General features: G+C 49.0%; 6 protein-coding genes across 6 annotated transcripts; 5 read left to right on the forward strand and 1 right to left on the reverse strand.

Annotated features, from left to right (window-relative positions):
- Positions 1 to 124: 124 nt before the first annotated feature.
- DFJ58DRAFT_730735 (CHAT domain-containing protein) lies at positions 125 to 2943 on the forward strand (the record flags this gene model as incomplete). Its single annotated transcript, XM_041385936.1, has 2 exons — positions 125 to 672; positions 774 to 2943. 2 exons carry the CDS (start codon positions 125 to 127, stop codon positions 2941 to 2943), a joined length of 2718 nt encoding a protein of 905 aa, XP_041241242.1.
- Positions 2944 to 3209: 266 nt separating this feature from the next.
- On the reverse strand, positions 3210 to 5809 carry DFJ58DRAFT_800281 (putative urea transporter; the record flags this gene model as incomplete). Its single annotated transcript, XM_041390810.1, has 15 exons — positions 3210 to 3405; positions 3459 to 3531; positions 3583 to 3825; positions 3878 to 3982; positions 4026 to 4181; positions 4319 to 4343; positions 4394 to 4502; positions 4609 to 4662; positions 4723 to 4847; positions 4897 to 4980; positions 5035 to 5062; positions 5190 to 5254; positions 5315 to 5435; positions 5492 to 5672; positions 5719 to 5809. Coding segments are annotated over 15 exons (1587 nt in total), but the record flags the coding sequence as incomplete, so codon positions are not given.
- An 8187-nt stretch (positions 5810 to 13996) lies between these two features.
- Positions 13997 to 16699, forward strand: DFJ58DRAFT_800298 (uncharacterized protein). Its single transcript, XM_041390811.1, has 10 exons — positions 13997 to 14410; positions 14467 to 14581; positions 14629 to 14680; positions 14717 to 14803; positions 14828 to 15041; positions 15107 to 15288; positions 15346 to 15895; positions 15949 to 16079; positions 16141 to 16396; positions 16473 to 16699. The coding sequence occupies exons 1-10, from the start codon at positions 14086 to 14088 to the stop codon at positions 16532 to 16534; spliced, it is 1974 nt and encodes a 657-aa protein (XP_041241244.1). The 5' UTR covers positions 13997 to 14085; the 3' UTR covers positions 16535 to 16699.
- A 305-nt stretch (positions 16700 to 17004) lies between these two features.
- On the forward strand, positions 17005 to 17424 carry DFJ58DRAFT_706024 (uncharacterized protein; the record flags this gene model as incomplete). The annotated part of the gene is made up of 1 exon (XM_041383721.1): positions 17005 to 17424. One exon carries the CDS (start codon positions 17005 to 17007, stop codon positions 17422 to 17424), a length of 420 nt encoding a protein of 139 aa, XP_041241245.1.
- A 142-nt stretch (positions 17425 to 17566) lies between these two features.
- DFJ58DRAFT_664123 (uncharacterized protein) lies at positions 17567 to 19957 on the forward strand (the record flags this gene model as incomplete). Its single annotated transcript, XM_041382409.1, has 6 exons — positions 17567 to 17651; positions 17703 to 18370; positions 18688 to 18909; positions 18965 to 19332; positions 19397 to 19724; positions 19778 to 19957. Coding segments are annotated over 6 exons (1851 nt in total), but the record flags the coding sequence as incomplete, so codon positions are not given.
- Positions 19958 to 22803: 2846 nt separating this feature from the next.
- On the forward strand, positions 22804 to 24095 carry DFJ58DRAFT_893432 (S-adenosyl-L-methionine-dependent methyltransferase; the record flags this gene model as incomplete). The annotated part of the gene is made up of 7 exons (XM_041394806.1): positions 22804 to 22996; positions 23075 to 23189; positions 23290 to 23431; positions 23546 to 23670; positions 23726 to 23800; positions 23900 to 23962; positions 24012 to 24095. Coding segments are annotated over 7 exons (797 nt in total), but the record flags the coding sequence as incomplete, so codon positions are not given.
- Between the last annotated feature and the right edge of the window lie 39 nt (positions 24096 to 24134).

The raw sequence follows: 24134 nt of genomic DNA on the forward strand, positions 1-24134 counted from the left end.
GTTTTGTGCTGATGAAAGGCGGACAACCTGACAGTACTTGTTCTCTTCGCCCACTTGCATTCTTCGGCTTCATCCTCCCTGTGTTCCTGACAGTCATTGTGTAACTTGATTGTGGTATTATAGCATGACAGATGATGTGGAACGGTGTCGAGCGGCCTTGAAGAGATGTGCCCCTGGTCATTCTGATCGATCATACACTCTCAACAATCTCGCCCTCAGCCTTGTGGACAGGTTCAAGCAGCGGGGCGTCCCATCTGACCTTGATGAGTGCATCGAGCTCCATCGGGCTGCACTACTCCTTCGTCCCCCTGGTCATTCTGATAGATTACACTCTTTCAACAATCTCGCCAACAGTCTTCTAGACAGGTTCAGGCAGCGGGGCGTCCCATCTGACCTTGATGAGTGCATCGAGCTCTATCGGGCTGCACTACTCCTTCGCCCCCCTGGTAATTCTGATCGATCATACTCTCTCAGCAGTCTTGCCAACAGTCTGCGACACAGATTCATGCAGCGGAGCGTCCCATCTGACCTTGATGAATCCATCGAGCTCCATCGGGCTGCACTACTCCTTCGTCCCCCCGGTCATTCTGATCGATCATACTCTCTCAGCAGTCTTGCCAACAGCCTTCGACACAGATTCACGCAGCGGGGTGTCCCATCTGACCTTGATGAGTGCATCGGGCTCCATCGGGCTGCACTACTCCTTCGTCCCCCTGGTCATTCTGATCGATCATATTCTCTCAGCAGTCTTGCCCAATGGCCTTCGACGACAGATTCACGCAGCGGGGCGTTCCATCTGACCTTGATGAGTGCATCGAGCTCCATCGGGCTGCACTACTCCTTCGTCCCCCTGGTCATTCTGATCGATCATATTCTCTCAACAGTCTCGCCCCCAACCTTGAAGACAGATTCACGCAGCGGAGCGTCCCATCTGACCTCGATGAGTGCATCGAGCTCCATCGGGCTGCGCTACTACTTCGTCTCCCTGGTCACTCTGATCGATCATACTCTCTCAGCAGTCTTGCCAGCAGCCTTCGACACAGATTCACGCAGCGGAGCTTCCCGTCTGACCTTGATGAGTCCATCGAGCTCCATCTGGCTGCACTACTCCTTCGTCGTGCCGGTCATTCTGATCGATCGTGGTCTCTCAACAATCTCGCCCTCAGCCTTCGACACAGATTCACGCAGCGAGGCGTCCCGTCTGATCTTGATGAGTGCATTGAGCTCCATCGGGCTGCACTACTCCTTTGTGCCCCCGGTCACTCCCTTCGATCATCGTCTCTCAGCAGTCTTGCCAACAGCTTTCGAGAGAGATTTACTCAGCAGGGGATTTCATCTGACCTTGATGAAACATTTAGCTTGTTCTCGCAACTCCCCCACATATCTCATGCGGCCTCTCGTACAGATCTTACCGCTGCTAAGTCATGGGCCGCCGCTGCCGAGGAGACAAATCATGATTCTGCATTGCTTGCATATCAAAGTGCATTGAAATTTCTAGATCAGCATGTCACTCTTTTTTCGTCTTCGTCGCGTCATTTCGATGCCGTGAGGATCGCAACGGCTTCGCTTGCTGTAGACACTTTCTCTTGCAGCGTTCGTCATGGCGCTCTGACAACTGCTGTGGAACTGGTGGAGCAAGGTCGTGCAGTATTCTGGACCCAGTTGGCACGCTTCCGCACAACCCTTGATGAGCTTTCCACGGTTCGTAACACCGGTGCAGCCTTGGCGAAAGAGTTCAAGCAGCTGAGCTTTCGCCTCCGTAATGCGTTCGATCAGTCTACTGAAGACCAGTCTCCCCAAATCCGCCAACTCACTATTAAATGGGATGACATGGTTTCACGCATCCGCATGCTTCCCGACTTTTCTCGGTTCCTCCTGCCTCCTCTTTTCTCAGACCTACAGAAGGCGGCTGCAGAAGGTCCTGTCACCATTGTCAATGCTAGTCAGTACAGCTGCGACGCCTTGATTGTCCTAAGTAACCGAGATCCTGTCCACGTTCCAATTGATATCACGCAGATCGAAGTTTCTGATTTGTCCTTCGAGTTTCAGTCCCTTTCAAAAGAATTTGGTTCTTTTGATACTCAACACCAGCTTATCAGCATCCTTCGGAAACTTTGGCATGTCATTGTTGGCCCCGTAGTACAAGCCCTTAGGGTGTCAAATGTTCACCCTGGCTCGCGTATCTGGTGGTGTCCCACTGCTGAGTTCACGCTGCTTCCTCTGCATGCAGCAGGACTCTATGAGAAGAAGAGAGACAGTTTGTCTCACATCTACATCTCCTCGTACACCCCCACTTTGGCGACACTTGTTCGTGCGAGACAGCAGGTTTCTCGAGATGCGTCCCCCCAACATTTTGTTGCCATTGGTCAAGGAAACCCGGATGAAGGGAAGCCACTCAAATGTGTCGGTCCCGAGCTAGCCGTTGTCGCCCAGAGTCTCACGCCCGTCGTGTCGTCCTTCACGTCGCTCGAGGACAGCGACGCAACAGTCGAGGGTGCATTTGATGCACTGAACCATAACCAGTGGCTTCACCTGGCCTGCCACGGAATGCCGAATCGACAACAACCATTTGAATCTTCCTTCGCAATGCGTGATGGGCCGTTGATGGTCAAGGACATCATCCGATCCAACTGGCAGGACCCTCAGTTTGCATTCTTATCGGCTTGCCACACTACCGTGGGCGATGAAAAGAGTCCCGACGAGTCTATCCATCTCGCTGCTGCTATGCAATTCTCCGGATTTCGCAGTGTGATTGGTTCTATGTGGTCTGTCGACGACAAGGTTGCACAGGAGGTTGTGTCTGCTTTTTACGGGAACTTGGTGAATGGTTCTGGGATATTGGACTGCACGCGCGCTGCGATGGCGTTGCACAAGGCTGTGAAGAAATTGCGCAATAAAATTCCGCTGGAACAGCAGATCGTATTTATTCACATAGGTGTCTAGTTTGAAGCTCGTTCGTTATTTTGTGATCCTGATCCGTTTCATTCCCCCGCTGTCCTACCTAATTCTCGGTCATTTAAATCACCATCTGCACGATACTTTTATTGTTTCTTTCCCATGCATTGTTGTACGTCAACCACGCCTGTAATACGATACAACTTGTTACTTGCGTTTGTCTTATACGTGGCTTTGTACAAATGTTGTCTCATGAGCAACGACAAAGCTCTGTGCCTTTGTCTGGTATAGTCATCCTCCGAAAGGATGACAAGCCACAACCTCGCAGCCCATCAACAAAGTCATAATTACAGCAAGGGCGTCACGATTACCCGCGAATTTGATCACGATTTTATGTACAATTTCGTAGACACAAGCCTCCCAAGTCTCTTCAAGATCGCAACCATCTCCTTCCGCGACTCCAGCAAGGGAAGAATAACGCTGAACGTCCCGCTCATGAAAACCCACACGCTTCGCCGTCATCATCAATTGAAGTTCGTGCATCTAGTTTGATTGATACTCACATGGAGCATGTCACCCAAAATGTGTAAAACCGCTCGCTGAACACGTAGTTCGTGAAAAACATGGTCAACGGGACTGGAAGGTCTAGGTAAGAGTCTGCATGGCAACGCAAGCGGTGGAACCAACCAATAAGAATGACGATGACAGACATTGCTGATGAATACCATGCCGCTCGCCTGAACACCCTCTGCAGGGTGTCATGACAGAGGGGGTCCTCTTGGGCAACTGGATCCGTAGGCCCTAGCTCGAAATCTGACGGCACTTTTTCGCGCTTCTCGGCAGATGCCACATCTGAATTGGGGTCGTTATTTTCCGAATTGTCCAGCATTGCAATAGCCCGAGTCCCTTCGAAATCATAATTATCAGGTTCTGACACGGTCATCATCAGTTGCATGCAGGCGCGTTGCGACTGGCCGCTTACTCAACAGAGACACGAAGACAGTAATGAGCCCCGAGAACATAAAACCAGTAAGACCACTGCATACAGCGGATATCGGCAATGCGAGGTTAGCTATGGTGATGGCGCCTGTAATATGAGATAGCTTGTCATCACGAAGGTCTTTGCAGACGGAACCGAAAATACTCTCCATTGATCTTCCAGCAGCCGATCATCCATGCAAGCATCCCGAGGATAGCCCCGATAATGGAGCCGCACAAAAGCCCGGTGCGCGTGAGCTTAGACCACCATACCGTGAGGATGATAGGGATGACTGCGGGACTAAGCACTATTCCCCTGCGCCACCCCATGAAGAGTAAGCGTGTTGAGTTAATTTATCAAATAGGCCACGCACTGAACATAGTACAACTGGGGTAACCCGGTTCAGTCTCGATGGAATAATGTCAGGGAATGTTCTCACCCAACCCAGATCGATGTTCGCTTGCTGGAGCTGCGACGCAAGTCAATACATTCCCCTTGAGGGACCGGAAGAGTATTTACTATGGTCGCCCAGCACCCCATCCATATCGCCCATGCACAAATTGCATAGTGTGAAACACGAACAATCTCCGCACCCGTCGCCTGCGGATGCCAGTAGGTACGATAAATGCTACATTTAAATGAGTCATGACATCGGTCAATGTATTCGAGTCTTACTCATACGATCTTACAATGGGTAAGCGCGTGCGCAGAAATCGTGCATGAGCCAAACTTACATAATGCTCGATACCGCGATGAGCTCGGCGCTAGCAGCAGACGTCACGGCCATGCTGCAGAAAATATGATCACGGTTCACGTCCAAGGTTTTTAGTTTTTTTTTTGTGACTCACAAAACCACCAACAATAGCGCCACAGCTCCACCTTTTCCCATCAGCACCGCAGCCGCAGCCGGTGCGGCGAGTCCTGCACTTGTCTGTTGCGGTGACAGAGGGGACGGGTATGTCGGGAACAAAGGCTAAGGTGACGTTAACTTGGCGCTGAGAAGGCGAGGCACGAAACCTTACACTGCTTTGAAGCGCTCGGGCACTCAGGCCGAGGCATGATCCGAAAGCCCAAGGAACGGCAAACCAAGAGAGACCACCAAGCATCTGTGACATTGTGGTGAGTGTTGCATCATTCGGCGGATGAAGGGATGAAAATACATAAGCTTTAGTTGTTCCTTTAGGGTGACTTGCAATTGCCTTGAGGTTGATAGACACATCAGTTTACGATTACAGTGCAAGTATACGTTATTTACCCTTTGCCAGTATCCTGCGCGCGCCACGTCAGAAGACTAAACATGAGGTAGGTATATAACATACCCTGATCACAAAACACGCCGGCAAATCCTGAAAGCAATGTTGACGCTCCGAAGACAAGACCCTGACAGGAATAAGCACGGAAAGATGTGACAGAGTAAATAGGCCAATGCCATCCGCCCACCTGATTCGACTTCATGGTCATATAACTTCCATTTGCGTTACCGGGGACAGGCACATCAATTGCAGCTTGTGTGAGCAACTCATACATTCGAGCCAAGCTACCAATCTCCGGTGATGTCACGCTTTATGTGCACAGATTCTCAGTAGCACATCTCTGTGACATGGGAGATTCACCTACTATGTACGGAAGACGAAGGTGTAAATGATGGCGAATAGAATGATGGTATGGGTCCAATCACAGATAAAGGTGGCACGCAATCCACCGAATACGACATAGACCGCGATGCCGATCGGCAACAGAAAATACGCAGCAAGTATGTTCATGCCGGTGAGGGCATTCACGGTAGCGGCGCCTCCCACTGTAACACGCGTCAGTGACCATCTCGACACACGCGGCAATCTCACCTAAGAGAGATCCGCATACAACAAGAACGCAGATGAACGCATATATCGTAAACACGATATGGGCTGCGGTACCGAAGCGAACTTTGACAATTCTAAGGACATTTTGTCAAATCAGTATGGGTTAAGGCATGGTTATGGCTACCTCAAGTCATCAATTCTGCACATTTTCAACATCTTGGACCTCATTTGTGCACATTTTCCAATATGTGAGAAATGTGCACAAACAGGGTTGGTGAAAACTATCACTTTATGATCAACCTCATTTGTGCACATTTCTCAGATATCGGAAAATGTGCACAAACAGGGTTGGTGGAAATCACACTTTATGAGCAACCCCATTTGCGCACATTTCTCACATATTGGAAAATGTGCACAAATGAGGTTGCTAATGAAGTGTGATTTCCACCAAACCCATCTCTGCAAATTTTCCAATATGTGAGAAATGTGCGCAAATGGGGTTGCTCATAAAGTGTGATTTCGACCAACCCTGTTTGTGCACATTTCTCAGATATCGGAAAATGTGTGCACATGGGATTGGTGAAAATCACACTTTCTAATATCTGAGAAATGTGTACAATGGGGTTGCTCATGAAGTGTGATTTCCACCAACCCTGTTTGTGCACATTTTCCGATATCTGAGAAATGTGCACACATGAGGTTGCTACTGATGTGGGATTTCCACCAACCTCATCTCCCCACATTTTCTGATATGTGAGAAATGTGCACAAACAGGGTTGGTGAAAACTATCACTTTATGATCAACCTCATTTGTGCACATTTCTCAGATATTAGAAAGTGTGAATTTCACCAATCCCATGTGCACACATTTTTCGATATCTGGGAAATGTGCGCAAATGAGGTTGCTAATGAAGTGTATTTTTCACCAACCTCATCTCCACACATTTTCCAATATGTGAGAAATGTGCACAAACAGGATTGGTGGAAAACTACACTTTCTAATATCTGAGAAATGTGCACAAATGAGGTTGCTCATAAAGTGATAGTTTCCACCAACCCTGTGTGTGCACATTTCTCACATATTGGAAAATGTGTGCAAACAGGGTTGGTGGAAATCACACATCAGTAGCAACCTCATTTGTGCACATTTTCTGTTATCTGAGAAATGTGCGCAAATGGGGTCAATTAATGACCAACCCTAATATTCTGCTTCTCCAACAATGGGGGTGTGCTACTGTCCTGTCCTGTCCTGACCTGTCCTGATGTTGTCCTGACCTGTCCTGACTTGTCCTGACTTGTCCTGATATTGTCCTGGCCTGTCCTGGCCTGTCCTTACCTGTCCTGGCCAATCCTGATATTGTCCTGGCCTGTCCTGACCTGTCCTGACTTGTCCTGATGTTTTCCTGGCCTGTCCTCACCTGTCCTGACTTGTCCTGACTTGTCCTGATGTTTTCCTGGCCTGTCCTCACCTGTCCTGACTTGTCCTGACTTGTCCTGATGTTTTCCTGGCCTGTCCTGACTTGTCCTGATGTTTTCCTGGCCTGTCCTGGCCTGTCCTGACTTGTCCTGGCCTGTCCTGGCCTGTCCTGACTTGTCCTGATGTTTTCCTGGCCTGTCCTGGCCTGTCCTGACTTGTCCTAATGTTTTCCTGGCCTGTCCTCACCTGTCCTGACCTGTCCTGTCCTGGCCGATCCTGATATTGTCCTGGCCTGTCCTGGCCTGTCCTGGCCTGTCCTGACTTGTCCTGATGTTTTCCTGGCCTGTCCTCACCTGTCCTGACTTGTCCTGACTTGTCCTGATGTTTTCCTGGCCTGTCCTGACTTGTCCTGACCTGTCCTGACCTGTCCTGACTTGTCCTGATGTTTTCCTGGCCTGTCCTGACTTGTCCTGATGTTTTCCTGGCCTGTCCTCACCTGTCCTGATGTTGTCCTGTCCTGTCCTGATGTTATCCTGGCCTGGCCTTACCTGTCCTGACTTGTCCTGATGTTATCCTGGCCTGGCCTTACCTGTCCTGACTTGTCCTGATGTTTTCCTGGCCTGTCCTGACCTGTCCTGACCTGACCTGTCCTGGCCTGTCCTGCCTGTCCTGGCCTGTCCTGGCCTGTCCTGGCCGATCCTGATGTTGTCCTGGCCTGTCCTCACCTGTCCTGACTTGTCCTGATGTTTTCCTGGCCTGTCCTGACTTGTCCTGATGTTTTCCTGGCCTGTCCTGGCCTGTCCTGACCTGACCTGTCCTGTCCTGATGTTATCCTGGCCTGTCCTTACCTGTCCTGACTTATTCTAATGTTATCCTGGCCTGTCCTGGCCTGTCCTGACTTGTCCTGATGTTTTCCTGGCCTGTCCTGACCTGTCCTGACCTGTCCTGACCTGTCCTGATGTTATCCTGGCCTGTCCTGACTTATCCTGATGTTGTCCTGGCCTGTCCTGACCTGTCCTGACCTGTCCTGTCCTGTCCTGATGTTATCCTGGCCTGGCCTTACCTGTCCTGACTTGTTCTGATGTTGTCCTGGCCTGTCCTGACTTGTCCTGATGTTTTCCTGGCCTGTCCGAGCATCTAAAATGGCCAGTGGCAATGGCAGGCTGATGGGAGCACACTTCACATCAGGGCATTCGCTAGCCTGAGATGCACCCGAGACAGTGGGGGTCTCCCTGAGAGGTTTGTAGTGTAACCATCTCACACACCCCTACAACTCGGAGGTACCCTCCTTTATGAGAGATGTCTTCCTAAACCCTCCTGGGCCTCATGTGCTTCCTCATCAAGTTTATGTTATTATATTTATGGAGATCTTACTAGTAGATTTCTGACAGCTGACCCTCTTGCATGCCCTCACCACCCAATGTCGAAGAAGGTTGGCTGTCTTAACTACCGGCAAGCCTCAATGAAGCCTCTCCATATGAGTCTCGCTGCGGGTTTAACAGAGCCTAGTACAATATTTAGTCATACTTATTCTTGTGTTCACAATTTGATTTGATTTTCTAGTGCTGTATTCTGAGTGCCCAATGCAATTGAATGAAAGATAAATTGGGATATTGTCTCCAAAGCTAATATGAGACTATACGAGAGGATGCGCTGGATGTATGAGAGGATGTGAGAGGGTACACTGGATATACGAGAGGGTGCAAGAGGGTGATTGGAGGTACGAGAGGATGTGAGAGGGTGCCACTGGATGTATGTGAGGGTGGGTTGGAGATGCGAGAGGTGCAGTGAAGATATGAGAGTGTGCGCTGGAGATGGTGCACTGGATATGCGAGAGGGTGCAAAAGGGTGTATCGGAGGCATGCAAGGGCAGATTTGAGGTCTTCGAGGACTCGTGGGCCTCCCTTTTTCTTCTTGGCACCATCTTCTGGGTTGGCAGCTTACAAAACAACACGGTGCAGACCTTGCCTCCCCTGGCGAGTTCTGCACATTAATGTGCCTCTGCTGCGCAAGACAAGAATGCTGGGCAACTCCAAGTTCGAGAACACAACAGCGTTATGAGAGGGTCTGAGAGGATGCATTGTAGGTCTGAGAGGGTGCATTGTAGGTCTGAGAGGGTGCAAGAGGGTGCACAGGAGGTCTGAGAAGGTAAAAGAGGGTGTGCTAGATGTCCGAGAGGGTGCACAGGAGGTGCGAGAGGGTGCGAGAGGGTGTGCTGGAGGTCTGAGAGGGTGTGAGAGGGTGTGCTGGATGTCCGAGCGGGTGCATTGGAGGTCCCATCCTAGAATAGTTTTTGTTTAAATATGAAGAACGAGATTAAAAAATCATTGCGCACCTCAATGAGCAAGAAAGTGAGAGCAGTGAGTGATGTGGTCTTGGCAGAAATTTGTGATCGGACATGAAACAAAAGTAAGCGGCCCTGCAAAAAAAACGCACTCGCAGTCTACAGGGACTGCAGTTGGTGTTCTGTCAGTAAAGTCAGTAGACAGAGTCTGGCATCACTCACATCAGAAAGTGTGCCGCTTTGATTGTCGCAACTCTAAGCTAACCGGGCATGATGGTGTGATGAAGGAAAGAGGATGATGCAAGATAGTGCTAGACAGTACGAGAAGGCTGCAACTGCAAGAAAGTACAAGAGACGGGTCAGTTCAACTACAACAGCATGAGAGATGAGAACACTGACAACTTGAGTTCAAGAACACCACAGTGCACGAGACAAGAATGTTGCGCAACACTGAGTTTGTGAAGGGAGCCATGACGTTCAAATTGAGGTTAGTGAATCAACAAACTCACGTGCTCGAGAGACCAAGAACTTACTAGAACCGAAGTGCCTAAAGTCTCTAGAGCCCGGGGTTTCAGGAGGTCTGCGAGAGGGCTGTAGGAGGTCTGTGAGAGGGTTGTACGAGGTCTGCGAGAGGGTTACAGGAGATTTGCGAGAGGTTCAAGATGTATCGTACTAAACAGTGACCAATGAAATCACGAATAAAACTCTCACCCAGGACAACGAGCGCAAGAGCCAGCTATTCTACGAAACATTCTTTCGACCACCTCCCGAAGATGATTTCGTGGACCCAGACTACGCATATGACACCCCAATCTGCAACTTCCGTCCTATTACCAACCAGCAAATTCAACGGGCGATCGAAAGACTCGCCCCGCACAAAGCGCCAGGTCCAAATGGAATAAGTAACATAGTCTTCACAAAATGCACAGCCCTTCTCGTACCGTACCTCGGTCCCATTTTCCGCGCCACCTTTCAGCTCGACGTCTACCCAGACGAGTGGAAGCAGTCAGCAACTATAGTCCTATGAAAAACCAGGCCGCCCAGACTACTCCCTCCCCAAGGCGTACAGACCAATCACCCTTCTTGACTCAATGGCTAAGATCCTTTCATCCTGTGTAGCAGACGATCTAACGTATATCGCAGAACAACACAACCTCCTCCCGCCTACGCACTTCGGCGGCCGACCAGGCAGGTCAACAACGGACTCGCTACATCTTCTCACAAAGTTCGTCACGGACGCATGGGCTTCAAAGGACAGTTTTGTATCTATCCTCTTTCTGGACGTTAAAGCAGCATTTCCTAGCGTAATAGTCAACAAGCTTACTCCACAACCTCAAGAAAGCAAGGATACCGCAGGAGTACATCGACTGGTACCGCAGAAGACTGGCCAACCGCAAGACCACGCTATCCTTCGACGACTACAAATCAGCCCCTTGCGACGTGCAAAACGGCATAGACCAGGGCTGCCCACTCTCCCCCCTCACCTTCATCTTCTACAACACTGACCTCCTTAGAGTACCAAACCCCAAACCACGACAAGGAGAGATGGGCCTAGGCTTCATAGATGACATTGCGCTATTGGCACGCGCCAAGACATACGAAGAAGCAAACGACAAACTCAAGCACATGATGGAAAAGCCGAGGGGAGCCTTAGACTGGAGCCATGAACACAACGCCGAGTTTGAACTAGAGAAAAACCGCACTGATCTGCCTGTCAAGAAAACGCATAGCGGACGAGGCCAATCCCGGAAAGTCCAAACCTGTACCACGACCCTCAATCACGATAAGCAACCATACCATTCAACCCTAACGCCGTATACAATCTCCATCGTAGGGGTACAACCGGGTTTTTCTCACGCCCGTCGTCCCTGCTTTTGCTTCCTGCACACCAATTCAAGTTCGACATGCTTAGGGTTAGGGTTAGGGTCTCTCGCGCGCGCGCCCGATCCGCATTTTCAAGTCTTTTGTGTTTTTTTTTTTTTTTTTCCTGGCGCTGGCACGAAACAAATACACAAAAGCATTACACAACAGGCACACTGATCAGCACATGAATAAGTAATCAGTTAAAGCTCGACTCGATCAACAGCGCAAACAACTCTCAACGCATCAACATGTGAGCGTAGATATCAGTGCAGAGCAGGCGCAATGAAATTATGACACCGAAACAATGAGCGACATCAGGACACTAGAGAGAGGGCCGAGCTACATGCTTCAACATCATGCAAAAACGAGTGGAAGAGAACGTCGACCGGCAGGCCAGCAACGTAGAAGAAAAAGATAGGGCGCTGACAGACAATGGCCAGAGCGGAAGAGAGCTCATACCAACGGGACCAGAAAGTGGGGCAAGGAGAGGTTGGACTGGCCATGCCAGAAAGTGGAGCAGAGCAGAAAGATAGGTCGGACTGGCAGTGCCAGAAAAGCGGGGTAGGAGCAGCGAGCCAAAAGCGGGGCAGAGCGGAAAGAGAGGTCAGACTTGGCAGTGCCAGAAAAGTGGGTAGAGCGGCGAGCGGAAGGCAGCAAAAGAGGCCAGACTGGCAGTGCCAGAAAAGTGTGGGTAGAGCGGCGAGCGGAAAGCGGAAAGGAAGCGGGGCAGACCAGAAAAAGAGGTCAGACTGGCAGTGCCAGAAAAATGGGTAGAGTGGCGAGCGCAGGTAAGAGTTTGAGAACAAAGAGAAATTAGATTGGCTGTGCCAGAAAGCGGAGCAAGGAGAGAAGTTAGACTGGCTGGGCCAGAAAGTGTGGAAGGATAGGTTAGACTGGCTAGGCCAGAAAGTGGGTAGAGCGGCAAGGAGAGGTTAGACTGGCTGGGCCAGGAAGTGGGGAAGGAGAGGTTAGACTGGCTGGGCCAGAAAGTGGGGAAGGAGAGGTTAGACTGGCTGGGCCAGAAAGTGGGTAGAGCGGTGAGCGCAGGTAAAGAGTTTGAGAACAACTTTTAGACCGGTGAACCAAACGTGATTAAAAAAAAAGGTGGGAACTTTACTCGGAAATTTGGTCATGGCAAGGGACCGTTTTATCCCCTTGCCATGACGAAGCTGCCGAATACGCGCCTGACATCTTTAAAGCTCAATTCTGGCCTCGTCATGACCGGCATTCCAACTCCCTAGGGCTCACGATCGAAGATGGCAGATTTCTCAAAGATTTTCCGCAGCTCACATGCTTCGCGCCCGCTTCTTACAACTGATGCTCTTCCCGACACCCTATCTGAAGAAAAGCACAAGTCCTGGTGCTCTATGCTGCCCTTCCACAGAAGGAAGAAGACCCACCACGCATTCGTTTCATCTTCACCTCAGCTGCCTAGGAAGTTCACCAACGCTCCTCCAGCATCTGTCAGCAAAGAGTGAGTTTTTCTTCTGGTTTGGGTTGATCAACATGTTCGGTCAAGGATGATCTCTCGTTGATGAGACAAACGAGGGTAGGTTAGCGACATATGGTCTATTATGTTGTATATATGCTTATATATCGTACACGTCGGACAAAACATGGAAGCAAGGCATATAGTCATAGTCCTGGACTGTACATTCATTTTTTGCTAAAATCATTATTGCTTTTCTTGAAAGGCTGATCGCATATCACTGTAGGCTCTTGTCCGTTGCTTCAACTGCAGATGGACCCCCCATCTGACGAACGGCTCCCTTCTACCCTTCCGAGTCCTCCATTGAACGTGTCGCTGCCGTCTCTGGGCTCCAAATTCGCTGCCCATTTCTCTCCTGTGCAATTTTATATCAAAACTCTGAAGGCACGATGCTCTGCATCGTACAAGTCAAAGAACACCTCTACCACACGTTCATCCACCTCTCTCTCTCCCGCTGTAGCTGATTGCCGTGGTACTTCCCTGGAGTCCCGCAGCTCCAGCACTGTAAATAGCCGATCCACTCCACCAAAATCGCTTCTTCAACCCTCTGCAGAGAACACTCCTTACTATGAAATAATGGACGAGTTTTCTGATTTTTTTTACACTTCCTGAGCATCTTCCAAAGGCGACCAAGTCTGCTCAAAAGCTTCCACCTCGTCAGCCGTTACGAATAGCACGGAACCAACTACTTGCCCTCCTCCTTCTGCCCCCCTACCTTTGCCACTGCTCTCAGCTCGGTTGGCACCCAGGCCACCGAGAAGCTCGTCGCCAGACAGTGCTATGGGATAATTTGACATAACTTGCACGTCATGCTATTACTTTTCATTCGTTTATCTCGACATTCACTTACCGCGCACACATACAATAGTACAGCTATTCTTTATATCATCGCTAACACGGACAGGTATATAGTTCTCGCACCCGCGTCGTTCTACCTCAGTCTTTTGCACTTGGACTAGGTCATTCTTTTGTCTCTCGCAGTCTCTTGCTACTTCCACCCGTCGCTACTCATATCAAATCCATCTACCAACAGTGTTCCCTCCTGCTTGACTGTTCACTCCCCGGGTATAGCGTCACAACCGCGAACTAACACATCAATCGCTGGACAATAATGGGAGGTCATCCAATTTCTTTCACGTGTACGTATAGGGTACATGATACCAACAGCTATATCGAATGATTTGAAACCACGATCTGAGCATTCAATATTCAAAGCTGAATTATGTATTACGCCGGTGTGAGCCACCGGGTTCACATGATGTCGCAAGCGGTGTCAGGTCTGTTCACAATCAACTGCGGTTGCTCTTAACGTCTAGGACGACCAGCACAAACTTTTATTGAGATTTTTTCTATATCATGCAGTCTTTGCGCACACGTAGGCCCTCTGACACGCGCACTGTCAAATGTCAGGCCTCTAAACTCGAGAAGAAGCCTATCAATAAGAATGTTCGCAAGTCCACCGTCGATGACAAGATAAAGAAGCGTATGTCACTGCGCTATGCAGAGATATCTGCGCCCACCGAAGCTTCTGTCCCGGACGTGCCAAGCGTTCCAATTGGGCTGCGGCCAGGTGCAGTGAGGGACCCAGATGAGCTTGTCTTGGAACGTGCCAGTATCAGAGAGGACTTGAAGGCCATAGATCAGAGGTTGCTGGATAAGGAAGATTTCGATCCCGACACCTGTAGGTACCGTGCATTTGCAGTCTGGATATTCTTACGCGTTCGACATGCTATACAGACTTGAAGGCCAAACTGGCCAACTCAACCGAGGCGGAGCTCAGGTCTCTCCAGTCTTCACTCAGATCGTCCAAGGATGATACCGCTGTTGAACTACAGCGGAATGTATTTAAAAAGTATCTCCTAATGTTTCGCCCCGTCGACTTCGCTAACCCTGCTACAGCTATGCCGAGTTCGTACATATTTCCAAAGAAATTTCTGTCCTCGAGAACGAAGTGCTCTAGCTGAAAGAAAGCCTTTCTGAATGGAAGTCTATGCCGAGCCTTTTACACATTGATGAGTCCGCCTCTGCTTCGGAGCGGCGGCGCAACGTTCGTTCATCCATTGCGGACCTTCGCGTGCTCTAGGCGAATCAGATGCAGACACTGCATACCCAAATCGAGGGCTCCGCCAAATTTGTTCCAACAACGCCAGGCAGACATGTAATTTACGAAATGGACGGGATATATGCTCTCAATGCAGCAACCTACAGGGTCAGTAACATTGTCAAGTTCGTCGTGCTATATGATTCTGTGCTCGCAGAGAGATGTTGGCCTTTGAATGAGATGTTGGTGTTGGATAGGAAGAATACAGCAAGTAAGTGTGGTTTGGATTGCAGAGCATATACGATTATCTGATCAACCTGGCTAGCTATGACGAAGATTCGAATGTCTTTAAAGTTCGCCATCAAAAGGAGACATATGTTTACAGAACGGAGGCACCTTTTGATAAGAAGACTCTTCTTGGACAGTTCCGTCAGGTTGCCGAAGAACTTGCGATCCGCAAACGCAGGGAGTGTGAAGGCGAGCATGAGCGACGCAAGAGCATGTGGACCAGTGGAGATGTCAGCCTCTATGCCCTATTCAATTCATATTCGTTCGTCTGACATGTTATTATCAAGCAACGCGCTTCCATGACATTGCATCCTGATAAGATGCCGCCCCTTCCTGATTGGATGGCTGAGCTTGCCCGAAAGCGGGCGTTGACGGGGACACCAGCGCACGGGATAAATCCGAGAGCAATGCACGTTTCATCAGTGATTTTTCGGACGACCTCAGTCGCTATCGCTCTGCGATCCTGGGAACGGGCCGTTGAGCTAGTGGAAGAAGGTCGAGCTAAAGTTTCTTCCATACCGTCATTGAGCACCAAGCTCACTCCTCTCACGGCGAGCCTCACCTCAGCATTACTCGATGCACTCAGTGCGCCCGGGAACCGCAAGAATACTGCAGTAAGCCTCATTGGTCATTTATTAAAGCTTGGACAAGGTCCAGCTGCGAGGTCAACATTCTTAAACGCGCGAGCGGGGGCGGTGGACCAGTATGTCAGGGCCATCAGATTCGAAGGCCATGTCGGGATGTATGTGCACGATCTGGCTTCAGTCGTGTTTACCGGGATCAAGCATACAGCGGATTGGTTCCTCGCGGGCTTTGTAGAGCATGATATGACTAGCAGTCAGTGTTTCTTCGCATTTTCCATGCAATCCCCTTTACTGATTGGTACCAAGCTTTAATTGACTGGGCTAAAAAACAAATTGAGATGTATGCTGAGAGGTTCAGGAAGCAGGTTTATAGTTCCGATGCTGAACAGCAGACTGTCAAAGAAGCACTCAAAATCACACACAGTCAGAGTCGCAAGGTTTGTCCATTATCTTTCCTTCTCCCCGTTTGTGTAAACCATCCACCTACATACTATTCAGCTCCTACAAGAATTTGGGCTTGACTTCTGTTATCTCCTTGACGAGCTTCTGGTTCAGGACCCCCAGACCAACGACACCTGCGTTGTTTCTGCTACCTTCCATGCACCTTCCCTAGGGCCCTCCATCTCGGGCTCGCACACACCACAATCCATATCATCCTTCGCGTCTTCTTCCACGCCTCCCATACCTTCAATTCCATCTGCCCCTGACTCGCCCGCCCGCCCTACTACACGCTCTTCAATTCCTCTGCGCCCCAGTCGTGCAGATCCATGACTCCGATTGTTCGTCGAAATCTACGCAGGAGAGCCCGGCTCCTCCACCACGCTCGTCAGATCGTCCTGGGAGCACTAACAGACCACAAGTCGCCATTCCACAAAGGGAAGGGATGTTTTGACCGGTTATCCTATATCACTGGTTTTTGTTCAACTTCATTGACCGTTCTCAAGGATTTGTGGTGTGTATTCTACCGCCTGAGATGATAAGTACCAATGTATGCAAGTTCACCCTCCAGCGCTCTGCCACGGGTTAATACCGGGAATGGATGCGACCCGAACTCGAATGTCAATCTAGTGATCGCCTATGCCTTCCTCCCTCAGATACCGTTTGTCTCCTGCTCTAGAGTCTACATTAGTGTCCTGTAAATTTGGTGTATGCTAATTTACGGGTGCTAATCAGCAGTGCTAATTAGTGCTAATTTACTGTGTTAATCTGGGAGGCCCAAAATGCCCTGTTAATTAGGGTTAATCTGCTTGATATGTTGTATCGGCCGATCTGCTTGAAGCGTTCACCTGCCGGAATAAGAATGTTGCAATATTGTTCGATTTTTGAGGCAAGCCAACATCAAACACCAGCCGAGGGCCATCAATGGTTGACTGGGAGATACACAACAAACTTAGCTTACTTGCACTTTACCTCAAAAATCTCCCAGACACAATACCCTTGGTGCATGCTTCGGCTACACAGTATGGCTTTGACTTCTATGCTGCCGATGATGAAGATATCTTGGACATGGGCGAGATTGGCGCTCTGAATCGGGCATTCGAAATTCGACTGGGTCAGCGCAATAATGGGCCAATCATCTTCAAGGAGCGAGGTGTTGGTCTCGAAGGTGTTGTTGACGTGCTGAAGTCATACTTCGAGAAGCACGAGCATTCGAATGAGGTCGCATTACTTCACAAATGGCTGGATGATCTCATTACAGCCGCAGAGCATGCATACGCATCTGCAAAGGTCCCGGTAAGTACTAATCACAAAATAGGAGTAAAATTAAACTTATACCCATGATGAAATATAGTTTCCCAACCAGCAGCCTGATTCCGTCGTAGATGACTTCAGTGGTTGCGGCACGTCCAACTCCAAAAAGCCTGCCAAGATGGATAGCAAGATACTTGCTAATCATGAAGACCCTCGCTATGTGGACTTGTGAGACCCCAAAGACACCCGCAAGGGTGGTTTGAAGACTCACCCTCTGCTTCTTGAAGGCTCGATGCGATGCTACCTGTTGCAGAAGGGTCAACAAAAGCCACCAAGTCCAATTGCAACTACAAAGGTACCTACTGGAGCGAAGCAAGTTTTTCGTTGCATTGCTAGCAAGGGATGCAACACAACATGGGCAATGCCACGAAACAAAGAACAAATCCTGGATCACTTGTCAAAATGTAGCTGGCTTGATTCTGACCTGCGGAAAAGAGCATGTAGTGAGCTCGGGAAGAATGCAATTGGTCCTCCTGCACATATCCCATTGGCAGATGATGAGACTCGGAAGCCTACCACCGCTGATGAAGATGAGGAGCAACCCGAATCAAGGTCTCGTGCTTCACTGCAGAAGGGTGGGAAGCTCCCGGTCAAAATGTATATTGGAGAGGCGAAGAGAATCTTGAAGGAGAGTGGCGACTATGCAATCATGAAGTACCTTGTCTGTTGTGGAGTTCCACCAACAGTCGTTGATTCAGAAGAGTGGAAAGAACTGATAGCCGTTCTAAACCCAAACTACATTTCTCCCAGCTCTGCAACTCTTACCTCACGTCTAATAGTCGACAAGGCTGCTAAAATTAGCATGGCTATTGAACAATACCTTGGCACATCACCGAACTTGACGATCACATACGACGGAGGCAAAATAAGACGCCTGAAGTCTTTCTACTCTGTCCATGTCACAACTGCAGATCGGCGATGCTTTTGCATGACATTGGACGATGGTTCTCGTCTATCACACTCAGCAAATTACATAGTCGAGGCACTTGATCGTGTAAGTACTAGTGTTCTATTTCAATCTGGCCACAATTGATATACTGACGCTACTACACTATTAGGTTATCAAGAATATAGGGCCATGGAACTTCTGCGCAGCAACATCAGATAATACAGGTAACACAAAGAAGGCTCGGAGGCTACTTTGTGAGCGCTACCCCCCACATCATCAACCTTCAAGACGCATGCCATCTGCTTAACTTGGCCGTAAAGGATATTTGCTTGTTACCTGAGTTCGAGGATGTGAGTGGACGTCATTTTCATCTAAGGTTAACTTACACTTCTCTCTCCTTCTAGATCATCCAACAGATCCGGATGATATTGGCACATATGAGTCGCTCAAGCTATGCAATGGAGCATTATAATCACAAACGAATCACTCTTGGAATCTCCCGTGGGCTGGAAGCCATTGGTGACACTCGCTTCGGCACTATTTACTGGGCAGCACTATCAATACAACGTGGATTGCCAGCATTTCAGGCTGTCGTCGAAGATACTGATCTTGGTATTGACATTGCAGTAAGTGGTGCCTTTATTACAGTCTGCTTGACATAATGGTAATCTTGTTCCTTAGTCTCTTAACGATCTTTTCGTCCCAGGAGGTGCAAGATTGAACTTTGAACTGGAGCTCTCCAAGCTTCTTGCTGTTATTGGGCCTTGGGCCAAAGGCACAAGATGCCTGGAGGGTGCACATATCAAACCAAGTTTATTTGTATTTCTTGGCATCTTAGCTCAACATGAAGAAGACTTCCGCAAGAATGAGTTTCGACTTCGAAATAACACCATCGGGAGTATTCGTCGAATTGAGAATGCTAGATTTGACGAGCTCATCAACGAGACCCCTCAGATGCACGATGTTTACATAGCCTCATTTGTCCTAAACCCAAGTATGCTTTCATTGTACCGCACACGGACCTTACTCATAACATCATGCAGTGTTTCGTAATGCTCCTGTGTATAAACAAGCCAATCCACTCGTCATAGACCCCATCCTGATTAATTGAAGCAAGGACAACATCATCACATGTGCATCAAAACCTCCCCCTGATATGTCAAAGCGAGCTGCTCTCAGCATTCAAAAAATTCTGCAGCGGGAGTATAGTGATGTTTATGAGACAGGCAAACATACCGATCCAAAAGCTGAGATGCAACATCGTAACCCTGCACTTGCGCACTTGACTCCTGCAGAAGCGCTCACTTGTCTTCAGAGTCAGCTGAAAGCCTATTTCCGTGCTGAAGATCCGTTCAACCACAAGATGCGCTCAAATGAGAGCCCGCGGGATTACTGGCGAGCACTCCTGAAATCAGGAGATGAACTTGCTGACGTACTTCCGGTGAGTATGCTCCCATTGTTCCTTTATCACTGACTATATCCGTTATGGTGTAGATTATTGCAATCAAAATGTTCTCTGCGGTTCCTATTTCTATGGCAGACGAACACACTATGTCCACCATCACATGGTTGAACTCTCCTCGTCGCGCTAATCAAAACCTTGGGACACTTCAAGATCACATCAAAATTCGACAGTGGCATCGTTACAAACCTGAGGTATGTGTTTCTGGCTAGCACCTCAACCTCAAATCAGTGAATCACACTCGTACTATGCAGAATGCAAATCCCACCAAAAAAATTGCTTGTTCGATGGCGAGACATGGACGAAACTATTTTCCACAAGCGTACAGCTTCAGACATGGATATGTCTGAAGACCTTCCACTCCCTGGACTCCGTCCACCTCAACCAAGACCCTTCAACTCCAATCCACCCAACACGCTGATGATCCCAAATTTCCCGATGATGGTGCTGAATGGCTGAACGACGAGCGAGGACTGGCGAGCGAGTTTGAAAAAGTTGACAGCTCATATTTCTTGCTTGCAGGGGCAAATGTACATATCGAGTTGCGCTCTCCCTATCTCCGCGACTTTCCTGGACGAAACACCCCGAAACATGAATCCCCACGCCAAGGTGTTAACAACATCGTCCATTGTCGCGTCGTCGTCGTCGTCGTTAGAGGCAATTCCTGATGTAAAAGCCTGGGATGTATGGCCGTAGAACCACATTTACCCTAATTAAACCGTTAAACTCATCAAATCTACAAGGTAAATTAGCGCTAATTAGCAGACTTGCAAATTTACGCTAATCTACATAGGTTAATTTGACCTCCCAGACAGCCTTTGCTAATTAGCCCTGTTAATCTGGCCTCAGACCAGATTTACAGGACACTATTCAGTAGTTCACCTCATGTTTGCACGCTACTGGGCCTATTCAAAACTGTTCAAGAATGCGACCCAACGCGAAGCTGGTTGAAGCTAACGAGCTTTCAAATATTGTGGCCAGACCAGCTCTTCGTCATTTCAGAGCAAGATCGTGACCTTCAATTTGAAATTCATTTACGACGCAGGTGGACGCCGCTCCAATGTCATCAAAAGATAAGAATATGTGCTGGGATCGAATGGGGAGACATGCATGTAAAAAGGACATGGTGTACAGCGCACAGCCGTCTGGAGATATCAATATAGAGGTGGGACGCGCGCCCATACGCCCATCATCACTCTTCATCCTTGGTAGCATCCTGGTAAGATGAAAATCCATATGAGTATCACGCATGGACGAACTGACGGCCGGCTTAAGCAGGCAAAGTGCGGCACTTGAATGAGTTAGAGTTGAAAATCACTCAATATTAAGCATAGCCTTATAGGGCATGAGGAGAACTCACCAAACACATCCATTAATCGACATACTTGCCAACCTGTCTGGCGAATACAACCATTATGGCTTCCAGCTCGACACAGCCCATTCCAACGGCAAATAAATCGATTTTGACACCAGTCATGATCTTGGAGGGACATGAACCATATGCTCTTCCCTCTCTGGATGGTAGTCATCACGAGTACAAATCTATTTCATGCGTTTCCTATATTCCCGGTGGCAAGCGGATCGGGCGATAAGACTATTCGGCGATGGGACCTGCGGGAGCGTAAGGAGATTGAGGAGGCTCAGGCAGGTTTGTGAGAGTGGTATAACAGTAGCGGAGGTGTCAAGGGATGGTCGATGGGGTGTCGCTGCTGGTGATAGGAAGCTCAAAGGCAGTGATTTTATGACGGGGATTGTGAGAACATTTCATGAAGACCTTCAATGGATCGCTGGCATCGATATCTCCGTGGACAACATACTACTAGCGGGTGCGTCGACCGATAGGACAGTGCGAATATGGAACTTGGGCCCAGGAAAACTTGTGGATGGTCCATTCAAATGTAGTGATGATGCTTATCCTGGCGACCTAGCACTTCGATTCTCGAAAGACTCGGAAGCTGGCGGTATCCTAGCACGGAAATTGGCATATACTCCCGTTTCGGGGTCAATTGCTCCGGTCTTCTGGACAGCAAAAGACAAATTCGTAGCCCAATTCAGATTCACTATAGATGACTACCCAATGGCGATCTATGAGTTGACGCGTCCACGCTCAAGACTATCGGAACTCCTTTCAAAGGGCACACCAGTACCATCAGTGGTCTAGCACTCTCATCTGATTGTGTTCTTTTCGCCAGCTCTTCCTACGACACCATCAAGCTATGGACCTTCCAATCCCGCCAGTTTCTTGCCTCATTTGACGTCCAAAATACTCCATTCACCCTCGTCCTCCTCGCCCGATTCACGCCAATTGGCTTACACGCTTATGGATGACACCAAGATCTACATATGGAACATCCCAGCCAAACATTTTCGCTAGCATCGGGCTTGCAGAAGAACTGCAGCCTAGTGTATGTATTCCCCACATAGATCCATCATTGATATGCTAACATATCTTACAGACCAGTAAATCTGAACGTTCGCGCCACGCTGGTCTACCCAGACGTAAGTGGTCATACTCTCTCATTTATCCACTACACACTGTTCTTCATTACAGTCCGATGCAACACGTCTCTTTGCCTACAAGGGACCCACATGCTTTCCTTCACTTTCTACGCAAACTCCTTCCCTCCCATACGGACGCAGTCCGTCCTACTCACACTGACGAGGCTCGTGATCCTGTTTCTTATCTTCTCACTCGACTCGATGGTTGTCTTGCAGTTCCCTGCTACACCCCCCCCCCATCTCGACTTCGACCTTATCGTTCAAAAAGTTTCGGTTCAGTTCGTCGATCCTTCAAAAGAAATGCCGGTCGTTGGGCCTTATAACTTTTTCTACAAGTCATACATCTTCCGCAACTTTTGAGAATCTCGCTGATATTTCTGCCTGCAGGTTCATTTATAATAGCCTCGATGGTTCATTCACTGAAATACCCACAAGAAAGACTGTATCGCGGACAGGACGAGCTCCCGTACGATTACTGCCCCCGTGTGCTCATGGGTGAGGAGGGGGCGGATGCACTGTCCCCCACAAGATTCACCGTGGCGTTGCATGGAAGGGCGCTATGTATTATCTTCGTGACATTGTTATGATCAAGGCTGAGGAAGGACTGTGTCATATCGGCCAAATTACCCGCATTCACATTCAGCAGTCGGACGACAATGGTTGGGTTCGAGTAAGGATGTTTGGAAGAATTAACAAGTTGGGCCTCCGACCCTCGGAAGAGCTCAAGGATGAGGTGAGGGTACACAGCCCATGTACAATCTTCGCTTTGACCCAGGGTCCCAGCGCCATCTCTTTGTCACGCAAGATAAAATGAACTTCCCGATTTCCAGTATTATTGGAAAATGCCATGTCTACGTGCGAGCGGCTTGTGCCAGAGCTCAAAGAATGGCTCGAAAATGTCGCCCTATCACTTCTAAGGCTTGCTACTCCTTCCCGAGCCTCGTTGTGACCTCCTGGGATCACAAACACACACTTCTGCCTGAAGATCTCCTGGTGTGCGGATACTGTACTGCAGAGAACCTGGCTGAATGGAAGCAAAACCAAGAATTTTGGAGAAGCAAAAACCCCTTCGTGCTTTGGACCCGTTCGCCGGAGCCGGAGCTTTCGGGATGGGGTTGGAGGAATACGGCTGCATCGAAGTTACCCATGCGGTCGAAATTTTCTCCGAGCGCCGCAAAGACCTTGAAGTGTGCATTTTGCTCCTCATTTCAGCGATACTAACAAGGACTTGACAGAACCAACTTTCCTAAAACGGTGGTGTATAACCAATGCAGCAACCTAGTGCTCGCAGCAGCGATTAGATCATATACCAATCTCGAGGTTATGCCATTGGAGAAAATAGAAGTCGGATATCACAGAGGACCCCTACATCCCCCGCCCCGCCAAAACCTGAGGACATCAATTGTATCATTGCTGGGTTTCCCTGGTCAGTGATGTCGTACTTTTGTACTCTTTTTGATCATACTGATATTGCACCTCAGCCAGCCCCATTCGCGTCTGAACATGTTCGTCAAAGCAAATGACCGCAAGAGCAACCTTATCCTCAACGTCTTATCGTGGGTTGACTTTATACAGCCAAAATACTGCTTCTTTGAGACGTGCGCGGGTTCCTGCATGTCGTTCGGTCTAAAGGTACGACAAGACGGGCCGTATAGGGTTAAAGGGGGTACCCCCATGGGCGGATTGAAATTCTTGATCCGGGCAATGACTGACATGAAGTAAGTGTCGCTCAAGCATCAAGTATCTATCCAACATCATACTTCTCAGCTACCAAGTGTGCTATGGTATCCTACAAGCTGGTCACTACGGCACTCCTCAAACTCGTGTGCGGTTTTTCATGATCGCGGCAAAGTACGGTCATCCCCTTCCTCAGCTCCCTCAACCTACACA

Source organism: Suillus subalutaceus (genome assembly GCF_016647625.1).
Source record: "Suillus subalutaceus strain FC151 chromosome Unknown DFJ58scaffold_93, whole genome shotgun sequence".
NCBI lineage: Eukaryota > Fungi > Basidiomycota > Agaricomycetes > Boletales > Suillaceae > Suillus > Suillus subalutaceus.